Source organism: Oryctolagus cuniculus, chromosome 8, assembly GCF_051225735.1.
Source record: "Oryctolagus cuniculus isolate XC-2025 breed Fujian yellow rabbit chromosome 8, ASM5122573v1, whole genome shotgun sequence".
In the NCBI taxonomy this organism is placed as follows: domain Eukaryota; kingdom Metazoa; phylum Chordata; class Mammalia; order Lagomorpha; family Leporidae; genus Oryctolagus; species Oryctolagus cuniculus.
This window is the reverse complement of record NC_142874.1, coordinates 100,376,063-100,394,026: the sequence shown is the minus strand read 5'-3', so window position 1 is coordinate 100,394,026 and position 17,964 is coordinate 100,376,063. Positions and strand designations below refer to the sequence as shown.

The window sequence follows — 17,964 nt, the reverse complement described above, 5'->3', positions numbered from 1 at the left end:
AACCTTTGCTCCTTTATTATATTTTTTTTCCTACTTTCAATTTTTTAAATATGAAGCAAAAATCTTGGTATTCTTGAGCTAGAAGTTATATTAAATTATTGTTTCATTTCAGTGTTTGTTTTTATTTGGCAGACTACTTGAAAATGACCATAGTTGATTCTCAGCATCTGTGCTTAGCCAAGGGTGTTTTTTAATTCACATTAATTTCCTCATTATAATCCTTTAGAAAGCATTTAAAAATTTAGGTACAATTTGAATCATAAGTTCAGAAATAAGACAGTAATTTAATTTAAATAGAAATGTGGTACTATATTAATAAATTACTCACTAATTTTAGAATATTTGGCTGCTAGTAATTATTGCTAATATTCTATTCCTAAGTATAAAGTAATATAGCCAATGATTTTATTAATGTTCATCTTTAGTGCATGTTACCTAATGTGTGCATTTTCTTTAGTAACTAGTAGTTAAAAATCAGGGGAAAAGATATTAGATTTTTAGAGTCTTAGGCATATATTTAGACAAATGATTGTCTAGATAAAGTCTTATTCTTCCATTACTACATTAAATACTTTAAGTAAATAGGATTCTGTTTCCCCAGAGAAAATTGAACTTCCACACAGTTAATGAATGCCACAAATTATAAGGAGTGTCTCTACTTCTAGAAGCCTGAGTGATTAAATATGTTAAGTTATCTTAACATGGAACACAGTGCAAGATGGGTCTTATTGTTATTTATGTTATTAATGATGGATAGGATTTGATGCAGACAGAGGAGAGAGGTGTCTACAGTGTAGACCTTGGGAAAAATATAGAAGTGTGGACAGTACAGGTGGCTAGAATACCATTTGTATACTGATAGTAAATAGGCTTAGACTTGTAGGTTGTAGCTTTATCATAGAACACTTGGAATGTCATGCCGAAGTGTAACTTAGCCTTCTACCTTCTAAATGATTGAGTCCATTTAGCATTTCTGTCCACTACTTAAGTAACTTCTGTTGACTGGGCTCTCATGTTAGGAATCAATTCTTTTTCCTTGATATGATTTTTAATGTTAGAAAGTACTTCCTTTTATTTTTACAAAATCTGTGTCAGTATACATTCAGCTAATTGACAAACACTGTAGGCACTGAGAATAAATCCACATGTCAGATATTTGCGGATTCCTGTCATGCTTCCACTAAGTCTTTTTTGTATCCTGGGCTAGGATCACCAGATCCCTTAACTGAACTTCATTAGGCTTGGCATTGAATTCCTATCATCCTTGTCACTCTCTTCTAAGTAAATTTGTCTGGCACTCCTCCTGGAATTAAATGTTAATTCTTTCAGAGTACTAAACATTTGTTGTTGTTTTCAGATTATGTTTTTGCTTCATTTATAACCTCTAATATTACATAGTCATTTTCTTATAACCATGACAATATGAATTATTAGTTATTTTAATCAACTCCATATGAGTAATTTAATTCTAGAATGAAAATGACCTGTAGATAAGTATTTAAAATTTTTTCTTAATTTATTAATTATGTTATTGTTAATACACTATATAATTTATGCAGAGCACTTTTGCCTCATTATGATACCTAAAGTGTTACAGAAATCTTACAAGTAAAGTAGTATCCTCATTCAAAGTGTATGTTACTGAGGCATAGAGAAGTAAAATAATTTGTTCATCACAAAGCTTTGAAAAGATGCTCATGACCACTATACTAGAATGTTGAATCTCTGTTCCCATTAACGCTTTGTGTGTGTGTGATACCTTTACCAACTAATTGTGTTCGAAATTCCCATTAACTAAACAGTCTTCCACTTTTTATTTATGACAAAAAATTATTAAAGTGCTTAAATTTGTCCTTGTGTAGTATGTGTCAACACCAAGCAGCTTTTTAGTACTTCATTAAAAATGATCAGAAATAATAGAAGAAAGTGGTGGTTCTGTTACACTTGAATTTGAGAGAACAAAGAGGAAGGAACAACATCGATGTAAGTTAAAGTATGTCTAAAAGAGTTTTTTAAACTGTTTAGTGTCTGAAGTGCTTCAGGAACTCTGCCAGGTTTGATATTTCACTAGAAAGACTTACAGGATTCAGCATATAGATCTACTCATGACTAAGGTTTATTACAGTGAAAATACAGAGCAAAACCAGCAAAGGAAAAAGTTCATGAGACCAAGTCTGGAAGAAAGGACCCTCAAGCTACCAAAGTCCTCTCCCAGTAGAGCCATACAGGATGTGCTTAATTCCTCCAGCAAGGCAGAGGAAAATGTACAAAATATGCAAAGTGATGACTACCACAGATGCTCATTAGGGACCAAGTATCCAAGATTTTCATCTAGAGCTTTGTTACATAGCACCCTGACCCAGTTCATACCAGAATTCCAGATGCTAAGGAGGAAAGAAGAGTTGGGCATAGAGCATATTGTTTGCATAAGCAGAATAGGCATAGCAAGCCTCCTTTTCATTTAGAGAAAGTTTTCTCTCCTGGAAGGAACATCTTAGCAGCCGTATGCCAGATTCCAGTGAAGCACTAACCTTGCAGGTGGTTTTTTCCTGCAAGGGTAGGCAGTCTCAAGCCTACTGTGTTAGGTGTTATCTGAGATTTAACAGGCATTGGAGGATTTAGATACTCTTGTTCATTTGGTAATAATAGTAGACATGATTGAACTTGAAATTTCTCAAAAGTACAATTAAGGGTAGTTATTTTACTGAAGTCATTAATATGGTTGCATATCCATCTATTCCTCCAGCTGTTAATTTCAGTTACTGAAGGAATTGAGCTCCTATGCATGGAGTTACTTCTGCAACTAATATGAAGAGTTAAAGTATTAGGGACTTGTAAAATTATTGCTATCAATGTTTTATTATATTTCATTTGAGAGAAATAACTACTGCCATGTCATTCTGAATCATATATTTTATATTTTGGGCAATCTTAAATTATTGTTATTTTTAGAAATTACACATATATATAAAATTATGAGTAACAAATGATGTGGTATTAATGGTCATGTGATCATCTTGCTTACTAAACTGGAACCAGAACAAATAAGGCCTCCTGTCAAGCAGATAACTCTGCTTGAGAGAAGATAATGGTGGTGTTTTCTTTTTTTTCCTGTAGTATGAAATCAGAACACTGGGTGTTCTATTAGGTAGGTGATGTTGTCTCTTTTCAGTGGAGGACAACATGTGGCCAGTAAATAGCACAAGGTCTGACATCTAGCAGGTGTATAAATATTTATTGAATGAGTGAGTGAGTGAGTATGGGAGTGAAAAGTAGCCGGTGAGGTGTCTGGGAAGCTTACTTCATATAAAACCAGAGCATATGGGAAAAGGAAGGCCTCTGTGCCATTTAATAGACATTATCAGGGATTCTCCAATAATTTATTGTTCTCATCTAGCTGACTTCTGAATGTTGAGATAGAGAAGAATAGGAAGAGGAAATAAGGGGGATAATAGGAAGAGGAAATAAGTAAGGGGATCGGCTATGTAAGTTTTTCAAAATCCTGATTTCTCATGATAGGCCTTTCAAAGAGACTTTCCGGCCGGCGCCGCGGCTCACTAGGCTAATCCTCCGCCTGCGGCGCCGGCACACCGGGTTCTAGTCCCGGTCGGGGCGCCGGACTCTGTCCCGGTTGCCCCTCTTCCAGGCCAGCTCTCTGCTGTGGCCCGGGAGTGCAGTGGAGGATGGCCCAAGTGCTTGGGCCCTGCACCCCATGGGAGACCAGGAAAAGCACCTGGCTCCTGCCATCGGATCAGCGCACTGCGCCGTCCGCGGCAGCCATTGGAGGGTGAACCAATGGCAAAGGAAGACCTTTCTCTCTGTCTCTCTCTCTCACTGTCCACTCTGCCTGTCAAAAAAAAAAAAAAAAAAAAAAAGAGACTTTCCAAAGTACAGAAGAAATGTGCACTCGGACTCCTTTTCTTTTTTCTTTTTCTTTTCTGTCTTAAAGACAGGCAGTTTTTCCACTCAGGATCTCAGAGGTTTTTTCTTTTTTTCAAGTCAAGTAATTGATATTTTGTTTTCCTTGAAGACTTCATAGATTTTTAGGAAGAAAGGCTGCTTGCTAAGGTAAGATTGCTGTCACTTCACCAAAATCATGTTTCCTTGTTTTCTTTACAGTCACACGCAGGAGCCTTCTCCGCAGTTGGCTCCGTCAGCAGCTGCAACTCGGAGCACAGAGGAGAGCCTGGAGAGCCCAGCCCCCAGCAGACCGGGCGTGGCCAGCCTCCCCACTGCTGCTGCCTTCAAGCCTGTGGCCTCCACTGGCGTTATCAAGTCACCAAGCTGGCAACGCCCAAGCCAAGCAGGTATTCCAAGAAATCTCTCTTTGCTCGCTTTTTTAAGGACATGTGGGTGGTTATGAAAATGTGTTCTGCAGTACATGATAGAATTCACTGGGGAAACCCATTTCCAACTACCTGAGATTTCAAAAGGACTCTAAAACAATAGCTGTAGCTTTTCTTTCTTGGGGCGTCTCAAACACTGTGTGTGTGTGTGTCTGGCCATGTTTCATTTGCTGTTCGTTAATTGTAGAATTGAGCACTTCCTTGTTTCCTAGATGACTCAGGAAGTAAATGTTGAATTCTTGGTTTCAGCTCTTCTTTCATAACGAACTGTATTGCTAAAAGGTTATCCTTGGGAGTGTAATAGTTTGGTTTCATGATACACACAGATAACAACAACAGAAGCATCTATTGCCATCAAATGACTGTTGAAGAATGGATCTGTTAGGTCTATTTAAAATTGCAGTGCAGGTGGGGAAGAGACATAGAACTAGAAATAGAACATTTACATGAGGGGAGAGAAGAGCTGGGGCTCATTCACTTCCACAGATAAATAGCTCTAAATAAAGTCACATAACCTGTTTGACCCTTAGCTTTCTGGTCTGCAAAACGAAGGAGGGCTAAATCATTTCCTGTTCCTCCCAACACAGGCAGAATTTATGATTATAAAATTAAGGTATTTCTTTCGAGGATGACGAGCCTGTCCTTTCAATGTTTCCACGCCCAAAAGCACCCTTCCCAAATGCTTTCCATTGTCCCTGGGTGACCTCAGCCAGGTTCCCTTTACTTCCCAGCTGTCATTAATATGTGGAGTTGTCTCTGCTGAACTTCGTATCCTCAAACCCATTGACCTGTTTGCTGATACTATGGCCCCTCAAATGCAGCATGTCTGCAGAGTCATTTCCTGTCTTAGAATGGCACGTCCACTCCATCACCAAAGCAAGAATGTGAACTAGATCCCAGCCTCATGAGCCTCGGAGTAACTAACATTTTTTGATTCCACTTCCTTGTGTTAAGTTTCTTCTCTCCTCCTTGTCGTCAGAGCTGCTGCCTTGGTGCGGCCTCTCCTCACTGCAGGTGACTTCTGACCTTCTTCCTGACCCTGTGTCTCCCTCTGATCCCATCTCCATACTGCGGCCTGTGCTCTCTCCAAAGCCCTGATTTGCCAGTGTCATCGTCCTTACCATGTCATTTAAGACCTGTTCAGTTGTTTTGTTTTTTGTATCTTTTTACTTTAGCCCTTACTAGCTTCTTATTATTCCCTCCAATTTATAACCAGTACTTAGTCACACACAACAGTACTTAGTCAGTACTTAGATATGCCTATTACTATCCTTTGAAAGCTCTTGCCTCTGTGGTAGAATGTACTTCTTCACTTAATCCCTAAATTTCTCATCTTTCCTCATCAGGTTTCACCTGAATATAGACAAGTACACAAGACAAGTATTCAAAATGTGATAAATTTAAGAACTGATCACATTTTATTCTTTAAGAATATTTTTGAAATTGTAGATTTTAATTAGTATCTTTATGTTCCATAGTATTTCAATATATTAGACACAGTATTTAATATATTTAAATACATTAATTAAGTACATTCCACGGTATTGAGATATATATAAACTCCTTTATTATAAACAAATTGTCTTTAAAAATAACTGGTTATTTATACAATTTATTTCATAGCATATGTGTTACATATTGCTAATTTTCAAAGAAGTGAGAAGTATTTACATTGTAGGAGAAAGGAAATTAACTATCATATATGATCTTGACGACATTAAAGAAAAGACTATTTTATTTATTTTAAAAATTTAAAACGTGGGACAGACATTCTGCCAAGAGGTTGAAACACCACTTATGATGCCTGCATTTCACATTGGAATGCCTGGGTTTGACTCTTGGCTCCAGCTCCATATTCCAACTTCCTTCTGTGCAGACCCTAAGAGGGAACAGTGCTGGCTCAAGAGGTTCAGTTTCTGCCACCAAGGTGGGAGATACGGATTGAGTTCCCAGTTCCCAACTTTGGCCCCTGTCCATTTGGGGAGTAAACCAACAGATGGAAACTGCCTCTCTGCCTATCAGTCTCTTTTTCTCTAAGTCTTTCTCTCTGTCTCTCTGTCTCTCTGTCTCTCTCTCTCTCTCTCTCTCTCAAATAAGTAAGTGAATGAGTAATGAAAACATGAAAATATCCTGATACCATTAGCCTCTGAAATTTCTGGACTATTAATGTAATTTAGTCACAGCTGTACTCTCGGGGGGAAATGCTGATGGAGGTTAGCCTCATACATTTTTAATTCTTTCTATTTATGTAAAGGCTCTGTGATGATACAGATTTATTGTAGTTATTTTATACGTGCATTTGAATACAGAAAATAACTTTCAAAAAATTCCTTTGGTGTGGTAACTAGAAGCTACAAGAGTGTTTTGTAAAATAGTGAGGCAAAGACTAAATTTTTGGTGTAGAAACTCAAGGGAGAACATAAGGTATTTGTACAACGGAGAGGAAACGCAAAAGTTTATGGACAAAATACCGCTCTGCCTCTTAAAGTAAAGTGAAAAGAAAAAAGTTCCAGCGCTTGTGGACTGCCTAGATAATACAATACAGCAAAATGACCTCAAGAGGGCAGCAGACCCCTTCGCTCTCTGAGTCCAGTTTGATTTGGTAGAATATTCAAAACAGACAAATCAGCAGCTATAATCATGATTCATACAGTATTTAAAAGATTGGCTTCTTTGTCCCAGACAATGTGAGCAAAGCTGTAACAGTATAAAACATTGTACATTATAAAACAATATTATAGAAAAAAATGTTCCTATTGTGAATTCATAATTAAATCACATCATAAGCCTTAACTCTAATCAGAATGTATTTCTCAGCTTCTGCTATTTATCTCGCTCAGGTCATAGAAATTGACACTTAATGTTGTTGGTTATATGAAAGTTACTTGTTTTCATTGTGTTATAAAATCATAAAATAATAAAATAAATATATAAAATTCCTAGCTATTCAAATTCTTTTACTCTACCCTACCCAAAGATAGATAGATAGATAGATACCTCAGGATCTACTCTTACTCTTTGAGAAATAGTTTCAAGAGCTTCTTAACACAATTTAAAAATCCTTTCGATTTTGAGGATAACTGTCTCATTAGGGGTACTTGTGTTTGTCACAGTTCTGTGAAAGTGACAGGGCCAACCAAAGGGACAAAGTCCAGACAGGTGAGCTACTGGGCCAGCTTAAGCCAAGATAAAGCAATAAGGCAGGTGTCTCCTTGCTCCTCTCATATTTAATGTTTCTGGCACCTTTCTCTTGACAGTTTATACCTGTGCTGCAGTGTTGGTGATAAAATGAACAAAAAAATGGATTTACTCCTGTCCACCCTCCCCTAACACAGAGGCCAACAAAGAATGACTATTGCCAGTGATATCATTTTAAATATAATTTCCACAGTTGAGTCAGGGGGAGAAGATCAAAATTATGAAATTGGAATCTGTGACTTGCTTAGATGACCCTGAAATCTGTTTAACGGATTTTAGCCAGAACTAGTTAAAAATGGAATAGAAAATATCAGAATACTTTAATATAATAAGTATTTGAACATATCAAGTATAGGTATTATTTATGGAGATGATGTGTATGTACATACATGCCACATAAATGTCTATTCTGAATCAGATAGTAAGGTGTATTTCTGACTGTGTCTTACAGTTCAAGAAAAGTTTGGAAGTCATTGATTTAAATAAGTATTTTAACCACATTTGTCTGCTCAGTGAGTGATGGCTAATGTGATTTTGAAATCCATCCCCTCTACCCCACAACAAAAGACTGTGTTGAAAGGGTTGATTCAAAGTTTAAAACTGACCAGTGTAGTCTGAGCCTGACATGGGTTTCTATTAATCCTTTGCAATTCTGACTTAAATCTCAGTTCATTTCACTTGAGGTATTAGATAGCCAGTGTTGCCCAGACAGCTTGCCAAGAGCAGAGTACCGCCATACCAGCTTGGCAAATGGGAAAGTGGCTGTGTATGAACTGCATCATGGTTTGGATGGGATCATCATGTTTGTGTAATCAGGCACATACTTCAACATAAACCACCACATCCATTCACACAAGCCTGCCTGTGACTGAGAGACAGGTAAATATTTTATGTTACACAGTGTTAAAAAGTTCATACTCTGGATGAAAGTATTAAGATACAAAAAAAGAAGGAATCCAACCTTGAGTTTTATATAAGCTGGCAGTACTACTGCCTACTTGCCCCATGTCTTTGATAATGCTTCCACAACTGAGATATTACAGTCTCTTTAGAAAGAGTGACTTGACTCTGAAAAGATACATAAAAGGTGAGATTTTTCAGAATCTGGGACATATAATTTTAAATTTAAATTGTAATTACATTTGTATGTGTAACAAATTTTTATGCTCAAAACCTTCCTATTATATGTAATTCATGAATGGCTAGATAAATAATTTCTATAAACTTAATGATAAGAGTTTAAAACATGTTTCTGTATATATATTAACATATGTTGTGGGGAGCAGCTCGGACTAGACTGAGTTACTGGAATTAAGACTTATTCTATGCATCTGCTCTCCCACTGTGGGGAGCAAACCGGACTAGACTGAGTTACTGGAATTAAGACTTATTCTATGCATCTGCTCTCCCACAATATGGCGCTGGGAGAGAAGTAAACAGCTTCCGCACAGCTGCCTCTCACCAACTTGACAAGCTGCAGGACTTGCTACTGATTGGAGGAGAGCAGCGTACTCGGCGTGTGGGCAGCCGAGTTGGGATTGGCGGAGGACTATAAAGGAGGAGAGAGACGGCATGCACCGGGAACATCTATGGGGAACATCTAGCTGAAGGAACACCCGTGCAGCCCCCGAGAAAGCCGGCCGGCGGTGTGCCGCTCCCCTGCGGAAGTGGGGAATGCGGCCAGGGGGAACTGCCCTTCCACGGAGGTGGAAGGGATAGTAGCCAACCCGGGAAGAACCAGCAGCAAACCCGGGGAGGGCCGAGCAGACGAAAGAACAGCGCAGGGTCCTGTGTCGTTCCTCCACGAAGAGGGGGAGCGACATAATGGTGCCGTGACTCGGATAGGAAACCTAGGACGGATAGCAAACTTAGGAGGGAAGAAACGGGAAGAATTGGGAAAATATCGAAGAGAGAGACTAGCAAACAGCCTAGGGAAAAGCCGGCCGAAAAAGGTGCCGGAAGAAGCTATTGAAAGCCTAGGCATAGACTCAGATACGGACTACGGACTACGGGGGGAAGCTGGGAGAAATCTCTAAGGTCGAAAGCGAAAGTGAAAGCTAGAACAAACAGACTCGGACGCGGACTGTGGGGAGAGGCCAGGAGAAATGAGGGAGGAATATCGTTGGAGGAAAGCTTGGGGAAACATACCGGGTAGAGAAAAATGTTAGGGAAATTGAAGCCGCGGGGGGCAGGCCGAGGCGGAAACGAAAGCCACTTTGGGGTTCTCAAGTTAGCCCGGGAATAGGGGGCGAAAAGTTGAAACCAGAAGCTGAGACGTAAGCCAGATTGGGATCCGTCTGATTAGCCCGGGGAGCAAAGGACGGGAAGCCAAATCGTGGGGCGGAGACGTACGCTGGGTTGAATTCGCCAGGCTAGCCCGGGGAACTTAGATTGAATCCTAGTGGCGGAGACGCAAGCTACGCTGTGTTACTCGCGGAAGCCGCCGCGTGCAGAGAGAGCACGGGGCGTGAATAGATAGGGAACGCTGGCGTAGGCCGTGGTTCAGACGCGAAAGGGTTAAGCGTGGAGACCGCGGACCGCGCAAAGCCGGGAAGCCGCGCAGAGAGGCGCGCGGGCTGAAGCGGCGCAGAGCCGGGAACCCGCCGGCGGGGCGAGGTGCCGGAAAGCCGCAGGGATAAGAGAAACAGAAGTTTTAGAAGTAAAAGAGAAATGGGAATGCTGGAAGATAGAAGTAAAATGGGAGAAATAGGAATGCCCGGAGATAGAGAAATAGAGAAATAAAAAGGCCTCCCTACAACACTGCAATGTGAGAGCTTGGATTCGGTCTGCCTAATCAAGTGAGGCGATGAGCACCTGCGGGCAGCTAGCAGCTTATGCGCCGCAGGTCACCGAAGACAGGCACGAATTAACATCAGTAAGGCTTCCCCACAATACAACAATATTAAGCTTGGATTCGGTCTGCCTGATTTAAGGCGGTAAGCGCCAGCAAAGCTCGACCAGAGTATGAGCTGCAGGTCACCGAAGATAGGCACGAACCAACACTAATAAGTCTCCCCCACAAAAAGGCAATGAGAAGGCTTGGATTCGGTTTGCCTGATAGAGCTTGTAAGCCCCTGCAGGCTCGACCAGAGCATGCGCTGCAGGGCACCGAACACAGGCACGCATCAGCGCCTAAAAACCTCCTCACAACATGGCGAAGAGAGGACCCGGATTCGGTTTGCCTGATTGATAGGACTTGTAAGAGCCTGTGGCAACTCTAGCAAGTAGAGCAGAGTGTGTGCCGCGGGACACCGAAGACAGGCGCGTATCAACGCCAAAAAATAAAAAGAAAGGGGGATCTGTGGGGAGCAGCTCGGACTAGACTGAGTTACTGGAATTAAGACTTATTCTATGCATCTGCTCTCCCACTGTGGGGAGCAAACCGGACTAGACTGAGTTACTGGAATTAAGACTTATTCTATGCATCTGCTCTCCCACAATATGGCGCTGGGAGAGAAGTAAACAGCTTCCGCACAGCTGCCTCTCACCAACTTGACAAGCTGCAGGACTTGCTACTGATTGGAGGAGAGCAGCGTACTCGGCGTGTGGGCAGCCGAGTTGGGATTGGCGGAGGACTATAAAGGAGGAGAGAGACGGCATGCACCGGGAACATCTATGGGGAACATCTAGCTGAAGGAACACCCGTGCAGCCCCCGAGAAAGCCGGCCGGCGGTGTGCCGCTCCCCTGCGGAAGTGGGGAATGCGGCCAGGGGGAACTGCCCTTCCACGGAGGTGGAAGGGATAGTAGCCAACCCGGGAAGAACCAGCAGCAAACCCGGGGAGGGCCGAGCAGACGAAAGAACAGCGCAGGGTCCTGTGTCGTTCCTCCACGAAGAGGGGGAGCGACAATATGTATGTATATAAATGGCTTAGTTTGCTATGTAATGATTTTCCTAAATCCTGTGTATGTTATGGATACCAAATGAGATAAATTTAGTTAGATATAACTATACATAAAAATATTATTATCTTACCAAATATAGTCAAATGTGTTTCGTAAATCCAGGCTTCAAATTATGAAGGGTCATTATATGTTGGAACACATTAGTTTTCTAATTTTAGTCTAATCATATTCAAAATGAGGGTGATTAATTTCCTAGAATAGAAGCAGTGCCTTGCTGAGTGAGGCCACATTATTCATTGAATCTAGTTTTCTGATTGATGGTGGCCCTGCCCTTTGGGGAAGAATCTTGGAAAACTAGCATTTCTGAGCCTGTGCTTTCATCGTCTATTAAAATAAGGGTCTACAAGTACCCCTTATAACATTGTTGTGAAAGCTACTTGATGTGACAGTGTATTGAAGTATCTGGGACATAGAGAATACTCAAGAAAGTTTAGTGTTTTTTTTTTTTTTTTTTAAGATTTATTTATTTATTTGAAAGAAAGAGAGAGAGAAAGAAGTCTTCCATCGGCTGGTTCACTCCCCAATTGGCCACAATGGCCGGAGCTGTGCTGATCCTAAGCCAGGAGCCAGGAGCTTCTTCTGGGTCTCCTATGTGGGTGCAGGGGCCCAAGGAATTGGGCCATCTTCCACTGCTTTCCCAGGCCATAGCAGAGAGCTGGATCGAGTGGAGCAGCCAGATCTCGAACCGGCACCCATATGGGATGCTGGCGCTTCAGGCCAGGGGCGTTAACCCACTGCACCATAGTGCTAGCCCCGAAAGTTTAGGTTTCAATTTTTTTATTTCTTTTGTTACAACATTAATATTTTGGGCTCTATTTTTATGTAAAATGTTTAGATTTTTTTAAAGTGATTTATTTATTTGAAAGATTTACAAAGAGCAGAGAGAGAGAGGGAGAGAGAGAGAGAGATCTTCCACGTGGTGGTTCACTCACCAGATGGCCATAAGAGTGGGGGCTGTGCCAGGAGCCAGGAGTTTCTTTTGTGTCTCCCACATGTGTTCAGGGGCTCAACAAACACTTGGACCATCTTCTGCTGCTTGCCCAGGCACATTAGCAGGGAGCTGGATTGGAAGTGGAGCAGCCAGAACTTGAACGGGCACCTTTATGGGATGCCCACATCACAGGCAACAGCACTACACCACTATGCCGACCCATGTTTACATTCCTTTTTTTTTTTAAATAAGTGAAGTAGTTATTTTTATTTGCAGCTTTTTTGTTGCCATGATTATCTTTTTTTTAAGGTTTTTTTTTTTTTTTTTTTTTTTTGAAAGAGAGTTACAGAGAGAAGTAGAGACAGATAGAGAAGTCTTCCATCCACTCACTGATTCACTCCACAGATGGCCGCAATGGCTGGAGCTGTGCTGATCCGAAGCCAATAGCCAGGAGTTTCTTCTGGATCTCCCACGTGGGTACAGGGGCCCTAGGACTTGGGGCCATCTTCTGCTATCCCAGGCCATAGCAGAGAGCTGGATCGGAAAAGGAGCAGCCAGGACCAGAACAGTGCCCATATGGGATACCAGTGCTGCAGGCCAGGACTTTAACCTGCTGCGCCACAGCGCCAGCCCTGTGTTTAGATTCTTAACAGTACTTTCTGTCACCTTACAGACTTAGGCCAGCATTCTGCAGCCTGACTTTGTAGTAGTACCTCATATTCTTTATGGTCCAGACAAGCTAAAATCATGAGTTCATACCATTCCTTGGGCATGCACCTTTGTCCTTTGCAACTCTTTTTTATTTTGTAATGTTTTTCCTGTGCCCTCTGTCCCTAACTGATTTCTATTCACCCTTTAAGATCATGTGTCACTTTCTTTGTAAAGCTTTGCTGAGCCCTCTAAATAATCACTTACTCTTGCTCTGTGTTCCTACAAAATTTCGATTGTGTCTTTATCATAGCATTCACTGTGTTCATTTTAATTGTTTACATATGGGTCTTTTACCACTGTTTTTATATTCCCTTAAGGATTGGGACCGAGAGTTATTAATCTTAGTTTTATAGCACCTAAACAATACCTGGCACAGTTTATGAGCCCTCAGTAAATGTCCTGAGTATGTGAGTGATAGGCAGTTTGTCTTATTTTGTAAATCAACTTTATATAATTTGAAGGACACCTACTTCATTTGTTAGAATATCATTCTGTCCTCCTACTAGACCTGAAATCTCCATGATAATCATTGAACAAAAGTGGAAATACATAATTCTCTAAGGGGGAGGGGAGCCCACTGTCTCCGAGGTATTAGCCTCCTCTGAGAGTTAAAGATTGCAAGCACAGGCAGTAGTACAATCAGTGGCATATTACTTCCAGAGACTTGAAAAAATAAATGATAATTGTTCTGAAGGCCTATGCCAAGAATTTTTCTTCTCTCAAAGAAAATGGAAATTTATGACACATAAAGAACCAAGCAGTGGAGTGTGGAGGTAATAGTCAAGATGTGGTAGCACCTGTTTTCTCACTGTGGACAAATTAACTCGGATGTACCAAAATAGAACATGAAAGTCAGCAAACTACAAGGCCCCAGTCGGAAGGCAGTGAGGTATGTATCAGTGGAAAGCAGGGAGAGAAGCTGGATGGAGTTCCCATGATAGCATCTTGAGATGGAATATGTATTCCGTTTGTAATGAAGTCTCATTTTATAGAAAAATAAAAGTTTAATGTGCCTGAAGAAAAATCACATTGTCAACAGCCCTTAAACATTTTTAAAAAGAGACCATGTTGGAGAGGAAAAGATACATGCAAAACTCGCAGAGAATGTTTGGCTTCTTAAGTGGAAGGCAAATCGTTCAGGACTGTCCAGTAGGCAGGGAGAAAGGTGGGTGAGTTAGTGTGGGCCTGGTCAGAAAGGGCTTTGAACCTAAGAGTGTGGACTTGGTGCAGTTAAAAGATTTGTGAGCTGGGAAGCAGGCAAAATCAGATTTGCTTTATTAAAATATAAGCATAGCTTTAATGTGTTTAAAAGATCATTATGAATTCAGAGTAGAAATTAAGATTGGGCTTCTGGAGACTATTTAAGAAGTTGTTAAGATAATCTGGAATAGAGATGTTGGTAATGATTATTATCCCAGGCAGTGGCAATGAGAAGAGAGAGATTTCCATGGGAAAGGAAAGAGTTCCATGGCAAAACTGCTAGGTACTTCCACTTGAACCACTGCTTTCCCAGAACTTGATTCCTTATCGGGTATTTTTGGAGTCTCTGTTAAAACATTGGGGCATGATTATATTCATTTTGGAGAAACTATACTTGGTTCTGAGCAGTCCACACCATGGCACAGAAATTAGACTGAACATATCTTTAGGTTCCTTTCCTTTTCTTTTTTTTTTTTTTTTAAGATTTTATTTATTTATTTGAGAGGTAGAACTACAGACAGAGAGAGGAAGAGACAGAGAGGGAGAGAGAGGTCTTCCATCTGTTGGTTTACTCCCCAAATGGCCACAACGGCTGGAGCTGGGCCAATCCAAAGGCAGTAGCTTCCTCCAGGTCTGCCACGCTGATGTAGGGGCCCAAGCACTTAGGCCATCTTCTACTGCTTTCCCATTGCCGTAGGCAGACAGCAGGATCGGAAAAGAAGCAGCTTAGTCAAGAACCAGGCCCATTTGGGATGCCTGTGCCACAGGTGGAGGCTTGGCCTAGTATGCCACAGCTCCATCCCTGATAGGTTTAAGTTTTCTATGCAGTGTAATTTGTCAGCTTATAACATACAAATGTGGATTGATTATACCTTGTAGCATATTTATACTATACTTGAGAAATTCATTAAAGTTTGCTTTGATAAAATAACTGGTTAGTTATTTGTTCAATGGGTCAACTTTATACAGCCTTTTCTCAGATAAGAGCATTTATTTCTTTGTTTATTGCTGCAAATGTGAGATTGGTAACCTTGCATGATCCTCAGTACATTGTTTGGCTTTGCAGAAGGCAGTGTATAACATGTTGTCATGGAATAGACATTTTAGTTTATTTATTTGAAAGAGATTGAGAGAGAGAGTGCTCTCCCATTCACTGGTTTACTCTCCAGATGCCTGCAGTAACCAGGGCTGGCCCAGGGCTGCAGCTGGGAGGAAGGAATGCAATCCAGGTCTCCCTTGAGGATGACAAGAACCCAATTACTAAAGCCATCACCCTTGCCTTCCAGGGCGTGCATTGGCAGGAAACTGGGATTAGGAACAGGAGCCTGGGATCAAACCCAGATACTCCCTTGTGGAATGCACATATCTTAATCACTAGGCTAAATGTCTGCTCTGGAAATAGACATTTTGAGTTGGATTTTTCTTCTGAAACAAAAGAATGGTCTTAGAGCCTATTAGTCAGAAATTAAATAAATTATTTTATTTGTATGTAGTTCAGAAAAGTGTAAATATGAACGTCTTTCAAATTTTTTGCATTAATTACAGTTTTTTCTCATTCTTATTTTTAAAATATGTTGATTGTGATAGCATCTGTAATGATTTTAATAAATGCATTAAGATTATATCTTTAATAAATAGCCTATTTCTCGCTCTCATTTTTTTTAAGTCACTTTCACTTATTTTCTGTTTTGGACATTGTTGGACTAAGCTAATTTGATTTTTTTAAATTTAAGTCAGAGACACAGAGAGAGAGAGAGAGAGAGACAGAGATAGAGATAGAGACAGCAACAGAGATCTTCCACCTGCTGGTTCACTCCCCAATTGGCTGCAGTGCCTGGAGCTGGGCCGATCCGAAGCCAGGAGCCAGGAGCCTGGAGTCTTCTCCAGTTCTCCCACGTGGGTGCAGGGGCCCAAGAACTCAGGCCATGTTTTGCTGCCCTCTCAGGACTTTATTAGCAAGGAACTGGATCACAAGTGGAGCAACCAGGTCCTGAACGAAGCCGGCACCACAGGTGGCTTTACCCACTATGCCACAGCGCCTGCCCCTGCTCTCAGTTCTTCACAGAGATGCCCACGTGATCTGTCAGGTGTACTCTCTTCATTGCTTCTCTTCATTCAACTTTTCTATCATGCTTACCACAAAAATAAATAAATAACCAACCAATCTAGTTCTTACTCAGAAAATTGAACTATACATTACCTAATAGCACCATTTTCTATAGAAAACAGTGTCACTTTATTTCATAGAGCAATTTAAAATAAAATGTTATGTTTTCTTTCCCAGTAGTTAATGTTGTCTAGCAGTGCTGAAATCTTTCTTCTTTTCTTTGGCAGTTTTTATGGTGAGTCCGGATAACACTACCATGAAAACTTTTTTTGTTTAAAGATTTATTTATTTGAAAGGCAGAGTGACAGAAAAGGAGACACAGAGATATTCTATCTGCTGATTCAGTCCCCAAATTATCGCAACAGCTGGGGCTGATCCAAACCAAAATCAGAAACCAGGTAGTCCGTTCAGATCTCCCACATAGTTGCAAGGACTCGAACACTAGAGTTAGCAGCTGCTGCTTCCCAGGAGCTGTAGGAGAGAGCTGGATTGGAAGCAGGGCAGCTGGGGTTCAAACCAAGATGCACAATTGAGTCCTGTTTACTTTCACATCCCTGATACTAGCAAGAAATTGATGGATTTCTGTTTTTTTACTTTTATTAAAACATGGAGGCTGGCATTTTAATGAGGATTATAAAGGCATTTGATATTTTGGTAATATACTTACTACACAATATATTTTAATATTAGACAATGTTCAGCTTTGATATTGCATATGGAAAAAATACCTGTTTTCCTACATTCTTATTAAGGCATCATTCCTTTTATGTGAATGAAATGAATTAATTAGTTCTTTTTAGTGAATAACTTTTTTCATTATAAAGCACTTTGGTAGGTACTAAAAGGCAAGGGCTTTTAATTAATGTAGAATGTAAACATTGATGATTCGTTTTTAGAACATAAGCTTTTTTTGAAGAAGTATGGCACAGATAAACTATAAATATAAAAGTGATCATTTGAAGGCCTTGTAAATTTCTTATGGTCAAAAGAAAAAGGAGAAAGAACACAAACATTATTTTTCTTAAGTTGTTTTTTTATTATTATTTGAAAATCAAGGGAGAGACAGAGAGAAAGAGATCTTCCACCTGTTGGTTCACTCCCCAAATGACTGCCACAGTAAGAAATGGGCCATGCTGAAGACAGTAGCCGGGAACTCCATCCAGATCTCCCACGTGGATGGCAGGACCCAAGCACTTGGGCCATTATCTGCTGCCTTCCCAGGCCCATTAGCAAGGAGCTGGATCTGAATCAGAGCAGCCAGGACTCCAACTAGTGCTCTGATAATGGGACCCATTGTCACAGTTGGTAGTGTACCTGTTGTGCCACAATACTGGCCCACAAGCTTGGGTTTTGAGAATGAATATTTAATTGTCTCAGGGATATTCATTTGGGAATTTGGAGCTCATGAATACAGTAGGAAGCCTAAAAGGCGACAGACTACCTCATTTAACAGTAGAATAGCATGCATCACTGGTTAGTAGTCAATACTTTCAGCTTAAGAGTGCCTAGTAAAGTAATACCATTAAAGTTTTAAATTAAAATGAGAATCATTTTACCAATAAGGTAG

The 17,964-nt window shown here is 40.6% G+C and overlaps 1 protein-coding gene across 11 annotated transcripts in view; it reads left to right on the top strand.

Annotated features, from left to right (window-relative positions):
- PDLIM5 (PDZ and LIM domain 5) overlaps nt 1-17,964 on the top strand; it is a 222,817-nt gene that overhangs the window by 162,181 nt on the left and 42,672 nt on the right. For all 11 annotated transcript variants that reach the window (XM_089302614.1, XM_008267586.5, XM_008267585.5 and 8 more), the window contains one exon: nt 4,120-4,307. In XM_089302614.1, coding sequence (XP_089158740.1) covers nt 4,120-4,307 — 188 coding nt within the window. The remainder of the gene's footprint in view (nt 1-4,119; nt 4,308-17,964) is intronic.